General features: G+C 42.0%; 1 protein-coding gene across 1 annotated transcript in view; it reads right to left on the bottom strand.

The window, feature by feature from the left end:
* Positions 1–4,332: 4,332 nt before the first annotated feature.
* Positions 4,333–27,352, bottom strand: part of LOC128684198 (uncharacterized) — a 114,920-nt gene continuing 91,900 nt past the window's right edge. Inside the window, exons 6-9 of the mRNA XM_070094568.1 lie at positions 16,647–16,790; positions 15,386–15,512; positions 5,861–6,607; positions 4,333–4,481 (exon numbers count right to left, since the gene is read on the bottom strand). Of these exons, the coding sequence (XP_069950669.1) occupies positions 5,908–6,607; positions 15,386–15,512; positions 16,647–16,790 (971 nt within the window). The 3' untranslated portion in view covers positions 4,333–4,481; positions 5,861–5,907. The remainder of the gene's footprint in view (positions 4,482–5,860; positions 6,608–15,385; positions 15,513–16,646; positions 16,791–27,352) is intronic.

Below are 27,352 nucleotides of genomic sequence, written 5' to 3'. Positions count from 1 at the left end.
ACCAACAGACCCCTGGCAGTCTTCAAGCTGGCACTGGACAAGCACCTAAAGTCAGTTCCGGATCAGCCGGGCTGTGGCTCGTACGTTGGTTTGCGTGCAGCCAGCAGCAACAGCCTGGTTGATCAGGCTCTGATCCACCAGGAGGCCTGGTCACAGACCGGGCCGCGGGGGCGTTGACCCCCGGAACTCTCTCCAGGTAAACTCCAGGTATGTATGGATCCCGCCTCCACTACATCGCTTCCCAAACTATTCCACTTGCTGACTACTCTGTGGCTGAAGAAATACTTCCTAACATCCCTGTGATTCATCTGTGTCTTCAACTTCCAACTGTGTCCCCTTGTTGCTGTGTCCCATTTCTGGAACATCCTGTCTTTGTCCACCTTGTCAATTCCTCTCAGTATTTTGTATGTCGTTATCATGTCCCCCCTATCTCTCCTGTCCTTCAGTGTCGTCAGGTCGATGTGTGTGTGTGTGTGACCGCCGAACCCCTGAGTCTGACTCACCGAACCCCTGGGGTTCGGTACCTAACTCAGCACTGGTACTTAACTCAGCACTGGTACCTAACTCAGCACTGGTACTTAACTCAGCACTGGTATTTAACTCATCACTGGTACCTAACTCAGCACCGGTACCTAACTCAGCACTGGTACCTAACTCAGCACTGGTACTTAACTCAGCGCTGGTACCTAACTCAGCACTGGTACTTAACTCAGCACTGGTAGCTAACTCAGCACTGGTACCTAACTCAGCACTGGTACTTAACTCAGCACTGGCACTTAACTCAGCACTGGTACCTAACTCAGCCCCGGTACCTAGCTCAGCACTGGTACCTAACCCAGCACTGGTACTTAACTCAGCACTGGCACCTAACTCAGCACTGGTACTTAACTCAGCACTGGTACTTAACTCAGCACTGGTACTTAACTCAGCACTGGTACTTAGCACTGGTACCTAACTCAGCACTGGTACCTAACTCAGCACTGGTACTTAACTCAGCACTGGTACGTAACTCAGCACTGGTACTTGACTCAGGGCTGGTACTTAACTCAGCACTGGTACTTAACTCAGCACTGGTACCTAACTCAGCACCGGTACCTAACTCATCACTGGTACCTAACTCGGCACTGATACTTAACTCAGCACTGGTACTTAACTCAGCACTGGTACTTAACTCAGCACTGGTACCTAACTCAGCACTGGTACTTAACTCAGCACTGGTACTTAACTCAGCACTGGTACTTAGCACTGGTACCTAACTCAGCACTGGTACTTAACTCAGCACTGGTACTTAACTCAGCACTGGTACCTAATTCAGCACTGGTACTTAACTCAGCATTGGTACCTAACTCAGCACTGGCACTTAACTCAGCACTGGTACTTAACTCAGCACTGGTACCTAACTCAGCACTGGCACTTAACTCAGCACTGTCACTTAACTCAGCACTGGTACTTAACTCAGCACTGGTACCTAACTCAGCACTGGTACCTAACTCAGCACCGGCACTTAACTCAGCACTGGTACTTAACTCAGCACTGGTACTTAACTCAGCACTGGTACTTAACTCAGCACTGGTATACCTAACTCAGCACTGGTACCTAACTCAGCACTGGTACTTAACTCAGCACTGGTACCTAACTCAGCACTGGCACTTAACTCAGCGCTGGTACCTAACTCAGCACTGGTACTTAACTCAGCACTGGCACTTAACTCAGCACTGGTACTTAACTCAGCACTGATACTTAACTCAGCACTGGCGCTTAACTCAGCACTGGTACTTAACTCAGCACTGGTACCTAACTCAGCACTGGTACCTAACTAAGCACTGGCACTTAACTCAGCACTGGTACTTAACTCAGCACTGGTACCTAACTCAGCACCGGTACCTAACTCAGCACTGGTACCTAACTCAGCACTGGTACTTAACTCAGCACTGGTACTTAACTCAGCACTGGTACTTAGCTCAGCACTGATACTTAGCACTGGTATCTAACTCACCACTGGTACTTAACTCAGCACTGGTACCTAACTGAGCAATGGTACCTAACTCAGCACTGGTACCTAACTCAGCACTGGTACTTAACTCAGCACTGGTACTTAACTCAAGACTGGTACTTAACTCAGGACTGGTACTTAACTCAGCACTGGTACCTAACTCAGCACCGGTACCTAACTCAGCACTGGTACCTAGCTCAGCACTGGTACTTAACTCAGCACTGGTACTTAACTCAGCACTGGTACTTAGCACTGGTAGCTAACTCAGCACTGGTACTTAACTCAGCACTGGTACTTAACTCAGCACTGGTACCTAACTCAGCACTGGTACCTAACTCAGCACAGGCACTTAACTCAGCACCGGTACTTAACTCAGCACTGGTACCTAACTCAGCACTGGTACCTAACTCAGCACTGGTACTTAACTCAGCACTTTTACTTAACTCAGCACTGGTACCTAACTCAGCACCGGTACCTAACTCAGCACTGGTACTTAACTCAGCACTGGTACTTAACTCAGCACTGGTACCTAACTCAGCACTGGTACTTAATTCAGCACTGGTACCTAACTCAGCACTGGTACTTAACTCAGCACTGGTACTTAACTCAGCACTGGTACCTAACTCAGCACTGGTACTTAACTCAGCACTGGTACCTAACTCAGCACTGGTACTTAACTCAGCACTGGTACTTAACTCAGCACTGGCACCTAACTCAGCACTGGTACTTAACTCAGCACTGGTACTTAACTCAGCACTGGTACTTAACTCAGCACTGGTACTTAGTACTGGTACCTAACTCAGCACTGGTACCTAACTCAGCACTGGTACTTAACTCAGCACCGGCACTTAACTCAGCACTGGTACTTAACTCAGCACTGGTACTTAACTCAGAACTGGTACCTAACTCAGCACTGGTACTTAACTCAGCACCGGCACTTAACTCAGCACTGGTACTTAACTCAGCACTGGTACTTAACTCAGCACTGGCGCTTAACTCAGCACTGGTACTTAACTCAGCACTGGTACCTAACTCAGCACTGGTACCTAATTCAGCACTGGCACTTAACTCAGCACTGGTACTTAACTCAGCACTGGTACCTAACTCAGCACCAGTACCTAACTCAGCACTGGTACTTAACTCAGCACTGGTACTTAACTCAGCACTGGTACCTAACTCAGTACTTGTGCTTAACTCAACACTGGTACTTAACTCAGCACTGGTACTTAACTCAGCACTGGTACCTAACTCAGCACTGACACTTAACTCAGAACTGGCAAACTCACCACTGGCACTTAACTCAGCACTGGTACTTAACTCAGCACTGGTACCTAACTCAGCACTGGTACCTAACTCAGCACTTGCACTTAACTCAGCACTGGTACTTAACTCAGCACTGGTACTTAACTCAGCACTGGTACTTAACTCAGCACTGGTACTTAACTCAGCACTGGTACCTAACTCAGCACTGGTACCTAACTCAGCACTGGTACTTAGCACCAGTACCTAACTCAGCACCGGTACCTAACTCAGCACTGGTACTTAACTCAACACTGGTACTTAACTCAGCACCGGTACCTAACTCAGCACCGGTACCTAGCTCAGCACCGGTACCTAACTCAGCACCAGTACCTAACTCAGCACCGGTACCTAGCTCAGCACCGGTACCTAACTCAGCACCGGTACCTAGCTCAGCACCGGTACCTAACTCAGCACTGGTACCTAGCTCAGCACCGGTACCTAACTCAGCACTGGTACCTAGCTCAGCACCGGTACCTAACTCAGCACCGGTACCTAGCTCAGCACCGGTACCTAACTCAGCACCGGTACCTAGCTCAGCACCGGTACCTAACTCAGCACTGGTAAACGAGGCCCCGAGGTTATTAAAAAAAATACAAATAAATATAGTTTATTATATACTTCACATTGAACGTTGACTTGCGCGACGGTCAACATTTATAAACATTGAACACACATGTATACACTGACACACATGTTTAATATAACAATGTGTTGACTCCTGAGTAAATAGTTGATATGTGTATGATGGTCCACCTCACTGCCAAGCCTGCCAGGTATATGTGTATGATGGTCCACCACACTACCAAGCCTGCCAGGTATATGTGTATGATGGTCCACCACACTACCAAGCCTGCCAGGTATATGTGTATGATGGTCCACCTCACTGCCAAGCCTGCCAGGTATATGTGTATGACGGTCCACCTCACTGCCAAGCCTGCCAGGTATATGTGTATGATGGTCCACCACACTACCAAGCCTGCCAGGTATATGTGTATGATGGTCCACCTCACTGCCAAGCCTGCCAGGTATATGTGTATGACGGTCCACCTCACTGCCAAGCCTGCCAGGTATATGTGTATGACGGTCCACCTCACTGCCAAGCCTGCCAGGTATATATGTATGACGGTCCACCTCACTGCCAAGCCTGCCAGGTATATATGTATGACGGTCCACCTCACTGCCAAGCCTGCCAGGTATATATACAGATGACACAGTATATGATATACGTACTATTAATATACATGTAATTGATTTCTTTCTTAACTGCTACTACCAATTTCATCCTGGTAAAGTATTGAGCTAATGGCCTTTTTTTTAATTATGTAAATTCAATAATATTGCGAGAGTTATTTACGTACTATTAATATACATGTAATTGATTTCTTTCTTAACTGCTACTACCAATTTCATCCTGGTAAAGTATTGAGCTAATGGCCTTTTTTTTTAATTATGTAAATTCAATAATATTGCGAGAGTTATTTAATGGAAATTGTTATACTTTTGGCGTATGGGAACAACGTAACTTTTTAGTAACCCAGAAAATGTTACCTAACCTAACCCAAACTAAATTCTAACTGCTAATTTAGGTTTGGTTAGCTTAGGTTGTTTTCTATTAATGTTGGATACCCAAAAGAAAAAAAAAATTCTTACATAGGACCAAAATATAACCGTGTTAATTGCACATCTCACTTAGTATCCAAAAGTCTATATAGTAACCTATTAATAAGCTTAAAAATATAACCATAAACTCAATACTGACTTAGTCCCTGGTGCTCAAGCTCTCGCTTCATACGGCGAGGGTTTGGGTTCGATTTCCAGCCAGGGTAGAAAGAAACATTGGGCGTGTTTCTTTACACCGGTTGTCTATGTTCACTCATCAGTGAAATGGGTACCTGGGTGTTAGTGTACTGGTGTGGGTCGCATCCTGGGACAAAACTGACCTAATTTCCCCGAAATGCTCTGCATAACAAGCGGCTTTCTAAATAGTGGTATGTCATTGTTGTCAACTAGACCTGTATACCTTGTACATGTACTTGTAGTAAATAAAGATATGATTATTATTATTATTATTATTATTATTATTATTATTATTATATATGCACAGGATGTATACACTAAGATATGTATTTCTTTCTGTGTATAATTATATATTAGAGTTTTTTTACTTCCATATTTTAGGGTTGAAGTAGTCTTACCTGGTGACGATAATGTTATATGCAGCTTTATTTAAGACTTTATTATAGTCATTAGGCTTTAATTTCCGTTAACTTAGTATACTTAATGACCTGAATGACTTTCATTCTGAAATGCTATATTTCAAATTCACAAAAATAAAAAAGTACTAGAGAGGTCGAGGAAAGGAAAGTCTTTGACAATATTGTGTGATGTAGCAGTGATACTGAGGTGTAAATTATGTCTGCTGACAAACAAAAATAATAAACACTATCTTGTACATAATAGAAATACAAGATGGCGTTTGTAAATAATATGAGCTAATATAAAAATATTTACCTTTCTAGCACTTCTATTAAATTTTACACTTCGTCCAATATAATACATACTCACAACGCATGAGACTGAATGTGAAGTTTTATGAGGAAAGTGATGAGAATTTATGCGTCACTAGTAGACTTAGTAATATTTAGTGAAGTGTGGCTAGTAGGAGCCTCCTCGAACACGTCTTCTTCGTCCACACTTGGTAACGACACTCCTCCGAAGGTTGCTAGAGACGATTTCCGTCTCCCTCCACCACTGATTTCATTATCCAATTCGAATCCCTCGCAATCTGACGACGCTGAAGACGCGGAACTTCGTCTTGTGTCAATCTGGCTGATGGAGTGTGCCACACGGGGGTGTACTCGAGTCCGACCAGTCGCAGTATCTGCTCGAGAATCATGAGAATGTGAGCTGCTAATAGAGGAAAACTGCGTTATGGTGGTGGCAATAGACATATTGCGACGTCCGGGGCCCCGTACCTCAGATCCGCTCCCACCGCCAATAGACGACTGGTGGTTACCAGATGACACAGTGCCATCCCTGGCACGGGTGCTCTTGCCTGGAAAGTTGACCCCCGCCAAGGAGCCTCCCAAGTTGCTGAAGACGCGAGCCAGCTTGACACGGTTCTCTGGAGTCAGCACGAGGATATAGAAGATACCTACCCCTCGCAGGGCATTGACGCTGGAAGGTAGGTACCAGAGATAGTCGTACCACGACCCTGTGGGCTCAGCGATATACTGGGCCACAACGAAGGCTATCACCTCCATCAGCCATGTGGCTCCAGACCATACCACCAGCTTCACCGATTCTGTCCACCTGTGAGAAACACATTTTGTCAGCCATTGTACATTCGCGAAATATTACTACTATATTATATAATATTACACTACACTGCCATATATAGGCACCACCTGGTTCTACATGTGAGATATAAAACAGGAGAGTTAATATTAGTATCGTCGATGACCAATAAATATAAAACAATGCCCAAACAAATTTTCTAGTTAAGCTGCAGCGCTGTATGACCCTTACGGATTTAGCGCTTAGTTATGATTATAATAATAATTCCCACTAAGCTATCCGAAAGAAATTTCAATTACGCCAACTGAAGTGAGATAAAAGTTTTATTATTATTATTATTATTATTATTATTATTATTATTATTATTATTATTATTAAGCTTTAAACCCGCCAGTCATACACTGCTAAGCGATAAAGAAAAAGGTTTGTGCAGATGGAGAACGCAAGGAGGCAGAAATGATGCAATAAGCCATTATCATCTAAGAAATCACACGAGGAATCAGTATTAAAAGCGGGACTATTGGTAACAACAGTCATAGGGAGGATTCTGCTCTTGACTCTTGCCCTGGCAGGTCATAGCAGCTCTCCTTACTTACTCTGTCTCCCTACGATCCCCGTTGGGGAGGGGAACCTTTACCAGCGTCGTCTTCACCGTGACTTACACGATGAGCTATGCAAATCGTGTAAAGATCAAGCCAAAAAGTGGTACCGTTGATGATTCAACGAAGATTGCTCTTGCAACTGCTGTTCAGGGAGCACTGCAAGTTAAATTCAACACCATTTTGTCCCTGAAAGAAGCATTCATTGTTGTGTGTCACGATGATGCTGAAGCAGAGAAGCTACTCGCTACAGAAGCCACCACTACACTTACTGCTCAAGGGTTTACTGTTACGTCATCTCCTGCCCTCAGGGCCAGGAAATCTGCTTCTTCTTCTTCTGATGATGACCAGAGCTTTGGTAAGATGGGTAAGGAAGAAGGATGGGTAAGGATGGAAATATTGGAAAAGGGTTGGAGGGGGGGGAGAGGTAGGATATAAAAGGTAAGTGGCCCAACCACTTTGGTGCAATTTAAAAAGTGTATGTGAATTGATAAGATATTCTTTAAGAGGTATAACACTAACCCATCAGAGTCACATAGATATAATAGGTATATAAGTACATGACTCTGAATTGGTAGTAGTTATACAAGTTGCAATTGCTTTTTTTTTTTTTTTTTTTTTTTTTTTTTTTTTTTTTTTTTTTTTTTTTTTTTTTTTTTTTTTTCGCGATTGCACAACGGATATTTATACGACAAGAAAGGCGATAATTTTCTGGCCAGTTTATAAGTTCGTGACAATAGCTTCTTAATGGTGGTGTCCAACAATAGTCAATAGCATAATTTTACATTAGAAAGTTATTTAAGATGTCTCCCTAATTGGGGGCGATGATTTTCTCAGTATACATAGAAGGGTTCTGGTGGTACCCAATCTTCTTCATCAGGGAGGTTGCTCAAAATCATGGGTCGAGGGTAATCGTCTTTATGAATAAAACGACGAACCCTCTGTGGGAGTCATTCTTTGAGTCCTGTGAGGAGGAGTAGTGATGGTATAATCTGTGGTATTAACCACTTGTATAGGATGTTCTCTATCTGGCATGTATAGTTCTTGCATTGTATAAAGTTGTTTCTTTTTTAGGGTGTCAAGGCGTACATTTATGGCAGTAATATCTTGTTGTATGTGTAAATCTGCCATTTTAACTCTGTCTCTCCTCCTGGTATCGGTGATGAAGCGAAGAGCTCTATTCTGGACCCTTTGTAACCGGAGCATGTTGGTCTTTGTTGTTAATGACATTGGGACACAAGGGTATTCGAGTATAGGTCTTATTATCATTTTATACAGATGTTTTTTGACATGTTGAGGGGCTTGATTGAATCGAAAGAGTCTGCTAAGACCGGCTTTGGCTATGTTGATCTTTTTAGTTACATGAGATGTTGAATGGAGCAACCTGTCTATTTCATATCCCAAGATCTTGTTAGGGTTTCTAATGGCTACAGGTGTACCTCTGATGGAGATACCCCCTTTATCTTCGATGGTTGATGCAAAACATCCTATCGTGCTAACAAGGGCCTTGTCAGGATTAGTCGTAATTCTCCATTTCTTCTCCCAATTAGATGTTCGACGAAGTTCAATATTCATTTTTTCTATGACTCTTTCATACTTGTATTTTCCTGTTACTGGAGTTGATGAGACGACATGAATAACATCATCTGCAAACTGTGTCACAATTGTGTCATTAAACTCTGGTTGAGGAAGGTCATTCACATAAATGTTAAACAGAAGTGGACTAAGACAAGAACCTTGTGGGACACCAGCGGTCGGTATAAAATGTTCTGTCGACTTGCCATGAAAGGTGGGAATGATTTTTCTTTGAGTTAAGAAATTATAAATTACTCTGAGAAAAGTCCAGTTATGGTCTGGTAGGTCAATGAGTTTATATATAAGGCCATCATGCCATAAGCTATCAAAAGCTTTATGAACATCTCTGGTGGCAATTAAGGCAAGATTGCCCTGCTGTTTTAGACTTGCTACAGTGTCAAAAATCACATTTATTGCATGATTGGTACCTCTATGTGTTCTAAAGCCAAATTGTTTTTCAGTAAACAAGTGATTAAACTCCATATAGTAATTCAATCTGTTGGAAATGACTTTCTCAAGAACTTTTCCAGTGACTTCAAGTAAAGATATAGGTCTATAGTTCCCAGGTTGGTGGATGTCTTTATTGGGCTTAGCAAGAAAGATCATCCTAGCAGTCTTAAAAACAACTGGAAAATGTCCTGAGGCCAAGATGGCATTAAAGATATTTACCAAGGACTGTTTGCAATTTCTAGGTAGGTACTTTATTTGTTTCATTGTTATTCCAGAGAGGCCAGGGGCTCTATTTCTCATTCTTCCAATAACCTGACTTATCTCTAGTAATGTAATAGGTCTAGTAAGCGGGTGGGTATCTTCAAGAGTTGAAGTATCGATGGTAGGTAGTGGTTGTAGATCATCCAAGTTATCATCTCTCCATTCATTTACTAACTGATAATGATTATTATTAAATTGACGACTGTTATTGTGAGAGAGAATTTTCTCCCATACATCACCCATCAAATTAGCCTGGTCCTGTGGGTCGTCAAGTTTAATTTCAACATCTTCATCATCCTCATCAGTGAAGGTATGAACTAGGTAGTTAGGAGCCTTGTGCTTTGCCCCTAAAAGTTGTCGGATCTTACTCCAAAATTTTGCTGGTTCACGTTTATATTGATTAGCTTGAAGAACTAGAAATTTCCATATGTCTCGTTTGTGTTGACTAATCATGTTAATTAATTCGTGCCTTAATCGGTGCAGTGTAGCTGCTGGTGGTTGTCGCGTTTGAAGATGCCTTCGACATTCTGCTTGATAATTTCTTAAAGTGTCTCTAATTTCTCTAGTAGGTTTATATTGTTGGTATATCTTTGTGGAAGCTAATTGGCAAGTTGCATTGGTAGCTTCAATTATTCGATTGTGCAGGGACCTGATTGCATCATCAATTGCACTGGAAGGCAGATTTTCCAAAGACACAATTTCATCATCACCCAGATATGCCCTGAAGGGGTCAAATCCTAGGGTGTTAAGATTGGGTTTAGGAGTTACAGGTATTCTAAATGGAGAAGTTTGTAGTTGTATTATAACAGGGATATGGTCAGATCCTACATTTCCACCAGGAGATATACGACAGTGAAAGATGTCACAGTCTCTGTTTGTCAGTACTATATCTGGTGTCCCTGGATGAGGTCCAATGTACGATTTAAAGAATGGGCCTTGAAATGACAAGTTTCTAGCTGTCATGATATTAAAGAGTTGCTTTCCTTTTAAGTCACCCAGTGGAATACTAGCTCCACAGTTGAAGAGGGCAGGGTGATGAGCATTAAAATCTCCAGCTAGAATTGTTGGAATATTTCTGCTTAATATCCTATGTAGAGGAATTGACTCTATATATGGCTGTCTCGGGGGAAAATATCCAGTTCCTATCACTAGTTGTCCATGAGACGTTGTTAGTTCTATTGCAAGAATGTTATCTTCATCAACATGAATATTTTTAAATGTATATCCTAATTTAACCAAGATGGCTACACCACTAAAGGGTCCTCTCGATTTCTCAACAGTACAGTATCCACGTAATTTAATATGTTGATCAACTCTTGCAGCTCTCTCGTTCAAAAGTATAACATCGGGATTATAGTTATGTAGTTCAACCTCAAGAAGGTAACGGTTATTAAAGAAATGTTGAACATTAAGTTGGAAGATTGTAATCCCCATTATTTCTTTATCTTCGCTCGTACACTGCGTTCTGAACGCCTGCAACTAATGTCATGTTTTGTATCTATACTATCCCTGCTGGACTCGTCAAGGGGAGGAGGGAACTTTTGCGTGGATGCTTGTGTATTAAACATGCCATCATCTTCACTAGAGGCAGTAATATTAACAGATTCATTAGAATCGTTAGAGTCGTTAGAGTCATCATCATAAAACTGAGGTATGCTATTCTCAGTTTCAGGAAGCAGAGGCTCGTGAGAGTTAATGGGAGACTGTGTAGGCTCCAAGGGAATATTAGATAGGCAAGGTGAGTTACCTTGGGAAAGTTCCTGTTCAACAGGATCAGCTACAATAGCGGGAGAGTAGGCACCACTTTCTGGGGCATTGTTATGTTCAGGTGTTGACTTATCGGGTTGAGAGGAGTTGACAGCCTGGGTTTGCAGGGAGGGCGATCCCTGGGCCAGGGATGACTTAGGCTTATTTTTAGATGTAGAGTATGGTACATACTTCTTGTTATGAGAAGGCTGGGTCATAATAGCCTTCACATTTTCAGGGATAGTGATGGGAGTGATCCCATTATCCATTAACAGATCATTTAAAACCTGAGAGCAGAGTTGCATGTCACCACCTGCTATGTCTTTGGCCAACAAGTACATTAGTTGTGCTCTCGTTATATCCCCGTCTGTGGATACCCGAGACATATGAGATGCGACTGAACCTTGTTGTTGTGTCTGTTGTAAGTGAGGGTTAGATTGGGGCGCTCCAAGAGGGGCAGAATTCCAAACATTGGAACCATTGGTAGAGACCTGAGGAGTCCCATTTGATCCAGGCAGAGCTGGGAAGGAAGCTTGGGACATGGTTGGCGGTGCCTGGGGAGTGGTCTTCTTAGAAGTGGATAGTTTCTTGGCGTCAAGAATTTTCTGCATTTCCTTTTTTCTTTCAGGACAAATAGCAGAAACAGCATGATGTTTTCCATTACAGAGGACACATTTAGGTGTATTTTTATTGGTACAATCACGATACGAATGTTGGCCAGAGCAAATGCTACAAATTTGCCCTTGTGTACTGCATTTGTTGTTGTTATGACAAAAGGCATAACACTTGAAACATTGTGTCACACTGACAAAGCGTTCCATAGAAATTTGGTCAGATGTACATCTGGTACTGAAACATTTGAAGCCATTTTGACACACAAGTTTGGCCTCCTCAGGTGTCTCGAGTATTAATTTTAAAGTTACCTTATTGTTGTTGGTATTCGAGAATTTATGTGCTTCTACAGCCCTAAGGTCAGAATTCTCGGTATTAATGTTATCAACAATTTAATTAACAGTGCTGTGTTTCATAAAACTGTTGATTCTGGCCACAAACACAGTCCTCTGAGCTTGATAGCTGTCAGGTGCAACTGGGGTAACACCAAAAGTCTTCAGTTTATCCAAGACATCATGCTTTAGTAGTTGAAGTAACTCTTCTTCTGAAGAGAGAAGTACTGCTCCAGCGTGGGTTTGAAAAACATCCACTGGAGCAACAGTTGAGTTCGAGCAAATACATTTGAGAATGTCTTTCATGGACATTTGATTTCCATCAATACGTAATCTTACACGAATCCTCGCCATGATGCCTGGGAAGGTGCATCTGGCAGAGGAGTTGCTTAACAAAAAGGTATCTTTCCTTAATGTTAGCCTAACATCCTATTTCAGCTGACTTATGAAGGTCAGCTCCTAAGATAGCCTACCCTCGAGTAGTGAGGGGAAAGGGCCCAAGGCAAAGATCGGCTGGATTTTAAAAAACCACACGGGCTACCAGATGGTCAAAATGCCTTGTGTTAACTCGCCAAAGCGAAGTTGCCGAAAAAGAAGATAGGACAGTCAGAAGGATAGCAATGTATGTAGTGTGTGGGCCAGTGTTGTTGTATGGGTGAGGGGAGGATGGGGAAGGATGGGGGGATGGGGATGAGAGGGGTGAACAAGCAAGCAAGTCACCGCCTTACCCTCTTGATGGGATGGGGCTCGAAGTGACTGCAAGCAAGTCTCCTCTCAGCTCTGGTGAAGACCTACTCAGGATAACCCAAGTAAATTCTCGAGCAACAGTGTTCAGAGTTGCTCAGCTGAAGAGCAGGAACGACGACGTCTTCTCTCCACGGTGGCTGGGCTGCAACTCTGTATCCCAGGAAATCAGTATTCCTTAAAAAACTTGACAAGATTCTGACGTCTCAAACACCTGCAGAACTCAAGACATCCATCGAGACGCAAAATACTTGGGCTACTGTTGACAGCATTACAAAAATCCCGAATGCATCGTCCATGCTCAAGGTCACCTTCACCGACGTCAACATGGCTGCCACTGCTCTGAACGAAGGTCTTGCTGTCTACTACTACTACTACATCAGTCCTACCTATATTGAAGCAGAGAGATATCAGTATATCCAACATTGCTGGAACTGTTATTCATACCATCACACCATCAAAGCATGTCCAGTGAAAGACAAGAAATTCTGCACTACATGTGGTAGTGAGGGACACACCTTCAGTTCCTGCACCGCTGCTGCTCCAACACAACCATCGTGCTTAAACTGGAAGAGCAACGACCACCATACACTGGCAGCAAAATGTCCTACAAGAAAGGATATTGTGAAGAAAACACAAGATGCAGCAAAGAAAAAACCTACTAGCAACACACCAACGTATGCAGCAATTGCAAAGATACAAGCTAACACTACAAAATTACTTCAAGCCACTACTCAGCCAGCCTCCACCATCATCACTCCTCCAGCATGTGACGTAACCAAGATCCACTACTGTCTACTATACGCTCACATGCAGAACATGGCTGTACCTGGATCTTTTAACTCTACCATCAACGAGTTATTTGCACTAAATAATATGCCATCATTCATATTCCCAGCATCTCCACCTTCGGAAGAAATACTAAAATTCACCAAGGACCTAATCAACACCTCTACGCCAGCAGCTCCAACACCATCAACTAGTGACGTCACTCCAACAACGTCCAATGAGAAGTCTCCATCGCCTCCACTCCTCAAAGAAACCGACCAATCAGAAGCCTTTCCACCAGAAACATCCTCTCATTCGTCCATTGAAGATGAAGTAGAAAATGTACATTCACCAGCACCAACAATACCATCCCAAGACCAAGATTCGATACTGTACCAGATGAAGATACCGACAAGTATATTGATTGGGGTGGAATATCTTTCTGTACCATAGCAAATCATCCTCAAGACATGGAGCCAGCTGAACTCAAATCTCACCTCATCCAAAAAACAGTCAAGTTTGTTGAACATTCCGACCGTGCTTGTAAAACTGAACTTTCACAACTTATAAAGCATGCTGAACAATGCATCAAAGACCCTCGATATCGACACTTGTTAACTCGTCTCATGATAATTCCTCTCCAACGATTTAAACGTCTTGAAAATGGAACAGCACTCACCACGGACAATTACTTGGTAAAAAAACGCCACAATTCCAAATAACCACCAAGCCATTATGAAATGACCAATCAACGTTGAGCTCCTCCCTTGTCGCATGCAGCCACCAATCACCATCAAGAAGCAGCAATCTTCCATCCAACAAGTTGCAGTCAGCACCGCAGAGTTCCTGTTGTCTACATCGTCTTTCGTCATTGTTATTCAGGCTTAGCAGTTGGGTCTAGTCCTGACTCTTCTCTCTTCGACTCAAGACATTCCTCTCACCGTCTATTCTTCGCACTGTCCCCACTTGCCCCTCGCCCCTCGTGGGTCCTTACCTGTGAGTCCGATCTGATCTGATTTGATCAACAGTCATATTAAGGGCGTCTGCGTGTCGAAAAACGAGACCTTTTGATAAGTGGAAGTTAGAAGAAAGAATGTCAAAGAAGTCTCACAAACTGGACCTAATCTTTCCTTCTGTGGATCGACCCCAATAACCTAACATTCCACAGCGCTGTGGAATGTTAGGCTTCATAATCACATAAGGCGGTAGGTTGGAAGTGTGTACATGAGGTATCTATGTGAGAGGCATGTATGGTCAACATGTCTTATCTGTAGTTTGATTGAAAACAGCAAGTTGGGCCTTAACGTGGACGAGCGACCTTGCTAATGATCACATATGTGGGTGTACCGAGTGTATATACTCATAGGTTATGGACCAGGTGTAGGTAAGTTTATTCAGGTATACACAAATACAGTTACATAGATTATCATACATAACAACATATGTGTAGAGAACCTAGGATAACCCAAAAAAGTCAGTGACTTATTTCTATTGGTGAGTGTATGTGTGTACTCAGTTTGTGGGTCAGGTGAGTGTATGTATCCATAAGTTGTGAGTCTGGTGAGTATATGCACTCACAGGTTGTTGATCAGGTGAATGGAAGTACTCACAGTTTGTGGGCCAGGTGAGTGCATGTATCCATAAGTTGTGAGTCTGGTGAGTATATACACTCACAGGTTGTTTATCAGGTGAATGGAAGTACTCACAGGTTGCGGGTCTGGTGAGTGCGGAGGCCAGAGTGCTGAAGGTTGACAGGCGGGTGGCTGGCGCTGGTAGTGGTATTAGCATTGTCGTCCTTACTCAAGCTGGTGTTACTTTTGGGGTCCTCAGTACCTGTAATACACAGTAAAGCAAAATTTTAAACAGTACAGAGTGCAATGGACAAGTGAACTAGCAGCAACAACACTCACAGAACAGGCATTCTTGAGCTTCCCCAGCGCTCAGACGTTATGTCTAAAGCTGGGGGTGACTACAGAAGGATCCTGTAGTGCTTGCTGCCTTTGCACCTTCTGACATCATCTGCTGCTATGCAGCTGCCACACATTTCGAGCCCAGTGTGGACAGGGTTTGTGGTAGTACAAGGTGCCTAGCTTCTCTCTTCGAACCCTGTGGGGGGCGGGGAGTGGGGCTAGGCCTGGGGACAGCTGATCCCAGAAGACGAGGAGGTACTTGAGCCTCCCATGGCAGACATTGGTCTGAGACACTCCCGAGAAAGGGAGCCAAGGCCGGGCCACCACTTGGAAAAGGCCCGGGCCAGGCGAATATACCGGCGAATCTACAACAGAACAACATTTAAATAGTATATAACTATAACGACAATTTTTAAAGGGGTGAACCGGTAAGCCAGCGGAAGGCCTCCTTCAGATGACCAAAATCTCAGCTGCGGGTCATCATATAACTAAGACCCGCACCAGAAAACACTTGTTCTGTTTAATAACAAACCTTATCTAACTTAACTTTTAACATTTTAAAACTGCAGTAAGCACAGGACATGTACACCAGAAGGTGTATTTTTCTCAGCGTATTCTGTATAACCTGAGAGTTCACTTTAATCAGTATTTTAGGGATTAAAGTATTCTTGTCTAGTGAGGTTACGTGCAGCCTTAATGACCCTAGAGTAGGCGATAACTTTTTGCCCAATTATCCAACCAATCATTTAAAAACGTAGCAAGCGTGCGTCATTGTGACAAACATACTATTGAAACAAATACCCAAGTAATCAGACCTCTTTCTGCTTTTTAACTTATCTCTTCCCATATACCCACAATTATTTCGCAGTGCTTTTCTACCCTTTCTTATTCTTGCCAGTCCCCCCCCCCCCAAAAAAAAAAAATTATTTATCACATCTTACCGTAACCCTCTCCCCATCCCGTCATCATTAGTACCCCGTATTACACTTGTTGACTTGTGCTGTGACTTGTGCTGTTGACATGTCTCTTATGACCTGTGTATTGTAGTGACTATTACCTGTTGTCCTGGACTTGGGTCCTCCATGCTCAAGTCTTCTTAGCTTGGCTGACCTGACGTATCTTGCAGCAGCCAGCAACACAACGTTGGCACTCAGGCTCAGCAACATTGGCACATAGAGGTACACCAGCTTGGCATCCCTGTCTGTGGAAACAAATTATCATTATTATCCCTGTTTCTTTGCCTACCGTCGACAATCTCTGACCATCCTCGTCCCAGACCTGGCCTGTGGTTGGCTAGAAATATTGGGCGTGTTTATTTACACTTGTCTATGTTCACCCATCAGTAAAATGAGTACCTGGGTGTTAGTGGACTGGTGTGGGTCGCATCCCGGGACACTGACCTAATTTGCCCGAAATGCTCAGCATAAGGAGCTTTATATATAATAATAGTATGTCATTCATGTCAGCTAGGACTGTATACCTTGTACATGTACTTGTAGCTAATAAGATATTATTATTATTATTATTATTATTATTATTATTATTATTATTATTATTATTATTGTTGTTGTTGTTGTTGTTGTTATTATTAATGTGGTTTAAGCCCTAACCACTACAACTTCATCCTGTTCCCTACTTGTATGTCTCATAACAATAAAAATGCTTTCAAATGAGCTGATGTAGGTAACAGCTCTTAGCTTGCCAATAAAGTTAGGAATCCTTAACCTGTAAATAGCTTGTCAATAAAGCTAGGGATCCTTAACCTTGTCAAACCCTGTGTAAAAAAAAAAAAAAGATTATTAATCAAGGTTGCATATCACAGATCCTCCATTTATTGCCCTAAATATGCATTGCGTCTTCATTAATAAGCCTAACTAATTATCTACGTTGAAAATTACCATAGAGCTACTAAGAGAACCAGAATTACAACTGTTATTAGTGAGAACATTACCAAATATAACAGTATACCTTGAAATGAGAGGCAGGCTGGGTTGCAACCTCGCCTTATTAAAACATCATAGTTTTGAAAAATAAAGCCTAATACTGTATTTGAAAACACTATTTAGGAAATACTACTAAAGTAATTCAATACTAACTTACAGCATATTTTGTGGGTAGCCCCCCGCGTCCTCTGAGAAGTTACTTGGGCATGTTATAAAACGTCGAATTTTTGTGTCAGGTTTCTTTATTTGTGAGAAGTTGTTGATCTGAGGAACTGAACCTGAGGTCAGTGATCACGTGTGGTCATACCTGTCCTAAGCTCTCTGGGATTAGCGTGGGGTGTTACCTAGCACCATGGCCTGCTGTAGTGTTTTAGAATCTCAGGTTCAAGTGTTGAAGAAGGGGGTTCTACTTCAGGAGGAAAATAGGAGGCTGAAGCTTTGCCTACATGGGTTTGGGAGTGAGTGTGAGATGGATTTAGCTGGTGAGGAGGAAATGGTCACCAGCAGTGATAGTGGCAGCCACTTTAAGTGGCAAGTGGTTCACAGTTCAGGAAGAAGGAAGATAAGGAGAGTTAACAGAGAAGATGTGAAGGTAGGAAATCGATTCTCTGTTCTCCAGGACGAGTGTACCTCAGTGGTTAGTGAGGTTGAAGGTACCACTGACTCCCCTGCCTATCATGGTAAGAATATTTTAATAGTAGGCGATTCTCAGGTAAGATATATGGACCATGCATTTTGTAACAGAGACAGAAAGGTCAGACAGAGGGTGTGCCTCCCAGAAGCTGGTGTTGGTGACATAATCAGCAGGTTGGATAATATTATGTCAGGTAATGGGAACAAGCCCATTATCTGTCTTAGTGCTGTTGGTAATGACACTGGGAAGGGCAAGAGACAGGAGCTACTGGATAAGTATAAGTCAGCCATAGACGTAGTCAGGTCTAAGGGAGGAATCCCAATCATATGTAGCATCTTGCCTAGAAAGGGAGTGGGCAATGAATGGATGTCTAGGGCAATTGGTATAAATTGCTGGCTAGACAGGTACTGCAAGGAACTTGCAATCCCATTCATTGATAACTGGGACATATTCTATGGTAAACGTTATATGTTTGCAAGGGATGGGGTTCATCTTTCTGGGGATGGAGTGGTTGCATTAGCCAGTTCGATTGAGGGGGTTATTGGTGACTTGTCTAGGACTTTAAACTGATAGATTATAGAGGTATGGGTGTTTGTGGGAAACAATCAGCCTGCAGTATTAGGGTTGAAAATAACAGATATTACCGGGATACCTCAAGGATATGTTTAAAAAACAATATTCAAAATAAAGTTGCTAGTAAAGGCAAATTAACTGATCAACAAACAAAGAGAGATAGTAGAGGGCAACGAGTGACTAGCTCCCTTAAGGTTTACTATACAAATAGCAGGAGTCTAAGAAATAAGATAGGTGAGCTACAATTACTTGCAAATGTAGGTAATATAGATATTATTTCTATAACAGAGACCTGGTTCAACTTGAAAGATAGAGAAATACCTCCGAATGCAGCATGCAGGGTTATAAACTATTCCATTCTGATAGGGTCAATAGGAAGGTGCTGGAGTGGCGATGTATGTCAGATATAATTTAAATTGTTGTGTTAGACAAGATATAAGACGAGGAACATGGGACACAGAATCTGTTTGGCTACAGTTTCTCGAGGGTCGTGAAAAGTTAATTTTGGGTGTGATTTATAGGCCCCCAAACCTTGATAGGGAATGCAGTAACCTACTATGGGACGAAATTCATAAGGCATCTAGATACGAAAATGTTGTGTTAATGGGAGATTTTAACTTTAGACAAATTGATTGGAACAATATGACAAGAAATCTTGAGTCTAGTGGCTTTCTTGATATGTTGTTAGGTAAGACACATATGCAACAGTTAGGTATCTTTATTGTGAAACGTTTCGCCTACACAGTAGGCTTCTTCAGTCAAGTACAGAAAAGTTGATAGAAGCAGAAGATACTTGAAGACGATGTAATCAGTCCATCACCCTTAAAGTTTTGAGGTGGTCAGTCCCTCAGTCTGGAGAAGAGCATTGTTTCATAGTGTGAAACAATATGGAGATGAAGTGACAGGATGGAGCTTTTATAGCGCCAAGAGGTGAGACGTAGGCCACTAGGAGAGGTGGCAATATAAACACAAATGCAGTATAATGTGATCCTTTATTGACTACGTTTCGCCCACACAGTGGGCTTTTTCAAGTCACAAACAGAACTACCTGGGGTGGAAGGAACGCGAGTATTTATAGTCCGGCTGAGGTCAGGTGAAGAATGCTGCATCTGATGATGTACCGAGTTGGGTTGTAGAGTCTAAAAACTTGGGTAGCTTGGAAAGGAGACTGGACAAGTTTGTGAGCAGACCTTCTACAGTGTTCTTATGTGGGATAGCGATGAAGAAGTTTCTTGGCAAGTGGTTCAGCTATGTTATAGAAGCCACTATTCTGGTTGAAGTTGTCGGATATAGAAATAAGTGATGATTCTCACCACGACACCAAAACCAAACGTGGTGTAATTATAGGCTTCTTCCTGCGTGCACTCAGAATCTGCAGCAACGAGTTCCTTGAGGAAGAATGCACTATAATTGAACAGGTATTTTCCAAACTCCACTATCCTCGTCACTTCATCAGAGACTGCAGAAGGCGAGCACTAAACATCTTCAACACACCCAGAGAAGACACTGCCGAGAAGAGATACATAGTCCTTCCCACCAACTCCATTGCCAAACATGTTTCCAACATCTTTGCCAAAACATCATTCCAAGTATCTACCTCCACAACCACGACCATCAAGGACATCACCAGTAGTAGGCAGGACAAGCCTCCATCCTCTGCAGGGGTATACATAATCCCTTGTAATGACTGCAACAAGTTATACGTGGGCGAAACATCAAGGGACCTCCAAACACGTATTTCAGAACACCAATACGCAAGCAGGTCTGACGACACAAGGAATGCCTGCGTACAACACCGTAATTCACACAACCACTTGATAAACTACAGAAACTCAAGACTTATCGCCACAGAAGACAACACCCAATACCGAAGAATCCTGGAATCATCACTTATTTCTATATCCGACAACTTCAACCAGAATAGTGGCTTCTATAACATAGCTGAACCACTTGCCAAGAAACTTCTTCATCGCTATCCCACATAAGAACACTGTAGAAGGTCTGCTCACAAACTTGTCCAGTCTCCTTTCCAAGCTACCCAAGTTTTTAGACTCTACAACCCAACTCGGTACATCATCAGATGCAGCATTCTTCACCTGACCTCAGCCGGACTATAAATACTCGCGTTCCTTCCACCCCAGGTAGTTCTGTTTGTGACTTGAAAAAGCCCACTGTGTGGGCGAAACGTAGTCAATAAAGGATCACATTATACTGCATTTGTGTTTATATTGCCATTGTGTCGGTATTTTATACCATTTATTTCCACTAGGAGAGGTAAGAACTCAGATGCTGGGAGGTCAGGTCCCTCTCAAATTCAGCCGCTCTTACCACCTACTCACCTACCTGACCCATAGTCAGGACATCCCAATTTAGCCCACCCAGGTAATTTTTCAGTCTCATGAAATCGGCCAAGCGAAAGTCTGGGACAGAGATTTGATTGTAGTTCTTCAGGTAACTCCATGATATATTGAAACTAAGTGATTTGTGATCGCTTTCCCCAAGATTATTAACTAGTGATTCTTTCTTGGCAAGAGCCAAGTCAAGTAGATTGCTTCCTCTAGTTGGTTCTGTCACAAACTGTTTTAAAAAGCAATCCTGAACCACTTCGACAATTTCTTGATATGGTTCAGGATTGCTTTTTAAAACAGTTTGTGACAGAACCAACTAGAGGAAGCAATCTACTTGACTTGGCTCTTGCCAAGAAAGAATCACTAGTTAATAATCTTGGGGAAAGCGATCACAAATCACTTAGTTTCAATATATCATGGAGTTACCTGAAGAACTACAATCAAATCTCTGTCCCAGACTTTTGCTTGGCCGATTTCATGAGACTGAAAAATTACCTGGGTGGGCTAAATTGGGATGTCCTGACTATGGGTCAGGTAGGTGATCTTGGTTGCCAATATGACGTTTTTCAGAGCATAGTTCTAGCTGCCCAGACAACTTTTGTTCCAAGTAGGGAAATTAGATCTAACAAAAATGATCCCAAATGGATGAACAATAGATTAAAACATCTCATTGGTCAAAAGAAAGGCATATATAGGCGTATCAAAAGAGGGGATGGGTAGTTAAGAAATCAATATATTAAGAACATAACATAAGAAAGGAGGAACACTGCAGCAGGCCTGTTGGCCCATACTAGGCAGGTCCTTTACAATCCATCCCACTAACAAAATATTTGCTCAACCCAATTTTCAATGCTACGTAAGTCTCACTCAAATCCAACCCCTCTGACTCATGTATTTATCTAACCTAAATTTTAAGCTACCCAACGTTTTAGCTTCAATAACCCTACTAGGCAGACTGTTTCACTCATCACTACCCTATTTCCAAACCAAAACTTTCCTATATCCTTTCTAAATCTAAACTTATCTAATTTGAATCCATTATTGTGGGTTCTTTCTTGAAGGGATATCCTCCAAACCTTATTTATATCCCCTTTGTTAATACCCATCTTCCACTCATACACTTCGATCATGTCTCCTCTCATTCTTCGTCTTACAAGTGAATGTAGTGTAAGAGTCTTCAATCGTTCTTCATACGGAAGATTTCTAATGCTATGTATTAATTTGGTCATTCTACACTGGATGTTTTCTAGCGAATTTATATCCATTCTGTAATATGGAGACCAGAACTGAGCTGCGTAATCTAGGTGAGGCCTTACTAATGATGTATAAAGCTGTAAAATAACTGCTGGACTTCTGTTGCTTACACTTCTTGATATAAATCCTAGTAATCTGTTTGCTTTGTTACATACACTTAGGCACTGCTGTCTTGGTTTAAGGTTGCTGCTTACCATAACCCCCAAATCCTTTTCGTAATCTGTATGGCTAAGTTCTACGTTATTTAACTGATAAGTACTAGGGTTATGGGCACTCCTGAGCTTCAGAACCTTGCATTAATCTACATTTAACTGCATCTGCCACTTTTCTGGCCAGGAATTGAGTTTGTCTAAATCCTCCTGAAGTTCCGTGACATCTACGTGTAAATCAATCATCCTACCTATCTTTGTGTCATCGGCGAATTTGCTTATATCACTAGTAATTCCCTCATCAAGGTCATTGATATATATTATAAACAACAATGGGCCTAAGACTGATCACTGTGGAACGCCATTTGTTACAGATCCCCACTCGGATTTAACCCCATTTAAGCATACTCTCTGCTTCTTATTGGTGAGCCATGAATCGATCCATGACAGCACTTTTCCCTCAATGCCATGAGCTGCCACTTTCTTTAACAGTCTCTGATGTGGTACTCTATCAAAAGCCTTACTAAAATCTAAATAAACAATGTCGAATTCTTTATCACGATCAACGGCCTCGAAAGCTTTACTGAAGAAGGTTAATAAATTAGTTAGGCAGGAACGGCCCCTCGTGAATCCATGCTGAGTATCATTAATCAAGCTGTGCTTATCGAGATGGCTTCTTATATTATCAGCTATAACTGACTCTAGTAATTTGCTTACAATTGAGGTTATGCTTATTGGGCGGTAATTTGACGGTAACGACTTGTCCCCTGCTTTAAAAATAGGAATTACATTAGCCATCTCAACATGCTCATTGGAGAAGCCAGGTATAGATACTCAAAAATTAGGGACAAAGTATTAATATTAATGTACAGTTGCTATGGATCCCATCACACATTGGATTACTCCTTCATGATAAAGTTGATATGTTAGCCAAGAAGAGTACCCAGAAGGAGAATGTAGAATATAACTTTGGTATAACTGTGTCTAGCATTAGGAATAATATTAGGAGAGAAGTAAATAATGAAAATGATTGTTATAGGAATGCAGTTAGAAGCCTGAGTAGATCTATAACCCACTATGATAACATGAACGTAGATAAGTATGTTTATGGAGCAACTTGCAATGTGAACAGACTGACTGACGTTGTAGTGGCCAGGCTTAGGCTTGGTTACAAGTACTGACTGATGTTGTAGTGGCCAGGCTTAGGCTTGGTTACAAGTACTTCTGGCAGTTTGGGAGACACACAGATGATGATCAAACTAAATGTAAATTATGTGATCAGGCATATGGTCACTCTCTTGAACACTATGTGCTTAATTGTCCACTTATTGAGGAATACAGAGACAGACAGTATAATAACCTGTGACATGTCAAGATATCTTATTAATGAAAATAAGATACCAGATATACTAAGCAAATTTCCTAAATTTGCTTGTAACAGATAAGTGAACTATAGATATGTAGATATAAATCCATATGTATTCCTGTTAACCCTTTGGGGCCTAGTTCCTAGGCCTTTTGTGTATCCATATGCTCTCGCGCTACCGTCCACAGGATGGATATGGGGTGCACAATAAACTAGCCACTTCGGTGGCAAAATCTAAAAAATCTAATCTCTTCCACATATCAGACACTACACCTGTTTGAAAAGAAATATTAAAAATATTAATCAATGGTTCACAAAGTTCCATTTTACACAATTTAAGAACCCTTGAAAAAAGTTCATCAGGGCCAACACCAACGTCAAAGACCTGGGAGTGATCATGTCGGAGGATCTCACCTTCAAGGACCATAACATTGTATCAATCGCATCTGCTAGAAAAATGACAGGATGGATAATGAGAACCTTCAAAACTAGGGAGGCCAAGCCCATGATGACACTCTTCAGGTCACTTGTTCTATCTAGGCTGGAATATTGCTGCACACTAACAGCACCTTTCAAGGCAGGTGAAATTGTTGACCTAGAAAATGTACAGAGAACTTTCACGGCGCGCATAACGGAGATAAAACACCTCAATTACTGGGAGCGCTTGAGGTTCCTAAACCTGTATTCCCTGGAACGCAGGAGGGAGAGATACATGATTATATACACCTGGAAAATCCTATAGGGACTAGTACCGAACTTGCACACGAAAATCACTCACTACGAAAGCAAAAGACTTGGCAGACGATGCAACATCCCCCCAATGAAAAGCAGGGGTGTCACTAGCACGTTAAGAGACCATACAATAAGTGTCAGGGGCCCGAGACTGTTCAACTGCCTCCCAGCACACATAAGGGGGATTACCAACAGACCCCTGGCAGTCTTCAAGCTGGCACTGGACAAGCACCTAAAGTCAGTTCCTGATCAGCCGGGCTGTGGCTCGTACGTTGGTTTGCGTGTAGCCAGCAGCAACAGCCTGGTTGATCAGGCTCTGATCCACCAGGAGGCCTGGTCACAGACCGGGCCGCGGGGGCGTTGACCCCCGGAACTCTCTCCAGGTAAACTCCAGGTAAACTCCAGGCCCGGGGATTTATTTTGTTTTAATCGGTCTATCTGTTTGATAATAATCTCGCTAGTGACTGTGATATTGCATAGTTTATCACCATCAGGCCCACTATAAAAAATAATTACTGGGATAGTGTTAGTGTCTTCCTGAGTGAAAAACCGAGAGAAAATAATTATTGAGAATAGAGCACATTTCATTCTCCTTGTCAGTAAGATGCCCAGAGTTATTTTTAAGGGGACCTATCTTATCTCTAACTTTTGTTCTATAGACCTGGAAAAACTTTTTGGGTTAGTTTTCGAATCCCTAGCAACTTTAATTTCATAGTTCCATTTAGCCTTTCTTATCCCCTTTTTAATGTCCCTCTTAATGTCAATATACTGAATCATAAGATGACCCTCACCTCTTTTGATACGCCTATAAATTCCTTTTTTTCTGTCCTAAAAGATATTTGAGCCTATTATTCATCCATTTGGGGTCATTTCTATTCGATCTAATTTTCTTATATGGGATAAATGTCCTTTGGGTAGCATGTATTGTGTTAAGAAAGCTGTCATACTGATAGCTCTCTTCGTTACCCCAGTCCACAGATGATAAGTGTTCTCTAAGCCCATTATAATCTGCTAAGCGAAAATCTGGGACCAGTACTGAATTAATTCTACTATTATACTTCCATTCAATGTTAAAGGTAATTGATTTGTGATCCCTTGTGCCGAGTTCCTCTGTGATTTCTGACTCTGTATGTGTTACTTCTCTCAGTTAAAGAGAGAAATAAAAAAAAGGAATAAGAAAAGCAAAAAGGGATTATGAGGCTAAGGTTGCAAGGGATACGAAGACTAACCCAAAAGGGTTCTTTCAGGTATACAGAAGTAAGATTAGGGACAAGATAGGCCCACTTAAGAGTAACTCAGGTCAGATCACTGATAGTGATAGGATATGTGTGAAATTTTCAATACTTACTTCCTCTCAGTTTTTACCCAGGAAAATACTAGCGAAATTCCAGAAATAATAGATTATGTAGAACAGGACGATAAATTATGCACGATTGCGGTAACTAGTGATATGGTTCTCAGACAAATAGAGAAATTAAAACCTAACAAATCCCCAGGCCCTGATGAACTGTTTGCAAGGGTGTTAAACGAATGTAAAAAGGAAATTAGCATTTGCAACTTGTCATGATTGTGACCAGACCTACCTGGAGTTCATTACCTTTGTAAATTGTGAGTTCATTACCTCTGTAACTTGCTCAGCTATCAAAACTTTGGAGTCCAGTCCCTGGACCAATTATGTACCTCTGTAATCTTTTGACTACCGCCCACAGGATGGGTATGGGATGCATAATAAACATATTAAACTAACTAACATGCCTTTGGCTAATCTTTTCAACATATCACTACAAACTGGCATAGTGCCTGATAAATGGAAAATGGCAAATGTAATACCTATTTACAAGGCAGGTGACAGGTCCCTAGCTTCGAACTATAGACCAATAAGCCTTACCTCCACAGTGGGAAACTTATGGAATCAATAATTGCCGAAGCAATTCGTAGCCATCTCGAAAGGCATAAATTGATTAATGAATCTCAGCACGGTTTTACAAAGTGTCGTTCCTGTCTTACGAATTTACTGACTTGCTTCACTAAGGTATTTGAGGAGGTAGATCATGGTACTAAATATGATATTGTGTTTATGGACTTCAGTAAGGCTATCGATAGTGCTCCACTTCAGAGGTTATTGAGGAAACTTAAGGCACACGGACTAGGAGGAGAAATTTTTTCCTGGGTTGAGGCATGGTTGACGAATAGGCAGCAGAGAGTTTGCATAAATAGGGAGAAATCAGAATGGGGGCACGTCACAAGCGGAGTTCCACAGAGGTCAGTGTTGGGCCCGTTGTTGTTCACAGTTTACATAAACGACATAGACGACGAACATTAAAATGGTATAAAATACCGACAGATTGTTAGGTAAGACACATATGTGTCTTACCTAACAATCTGTCGGTATTTTATACCATTTTAATGTTCATTCTGTCAGACACTGCAACACAAGGGTATCTTGGTACAGACCATCAACTTCGACAACCTCTACTAGTGAGAACGGCTGAGTTTGAGAGGGACCTGCCCTCCCAAAGCAACCTACGTCTCACCTCCTGGCACTATATAAGGTTCCATCCTGTCACTTCAACTTCATATTGTTTCAGACAACGGAACAACGCTCTTCTCCAGACTGAGGGACTGACCACCTCAAAACTTTAAGGGTGATGGACTGATTATATCGTCTTCAAGTATCTTCTGCTTCTATCAACTTTTCTGTACTCGACTGAAGAAGCCTACTGTGTAGGCGAAACGTTTCGAAATAAAGATACCTAACTGTTGC

Source organism: Cherax quadricarinatus, chromosome 4 (genome assembly GCF_038502225.1).
Source record: "Cherax quadricarinatus isolate ZL_2023a chromosome 4, ASM3850222v1, whole genome shotgun sequence".
Classification (NCBI taxonomy): domain Eukaryota; kingdom Metazoa; phylum Arthropoda; class Malacostraca; order Decapoda; family Parastacidae; genus Cherax; species Cherax quadricarinatus.
Note: the sequence above shows the minus strand (reverse complement) of the source record. Positions and strands in the feature narration are given on the sequence as shown.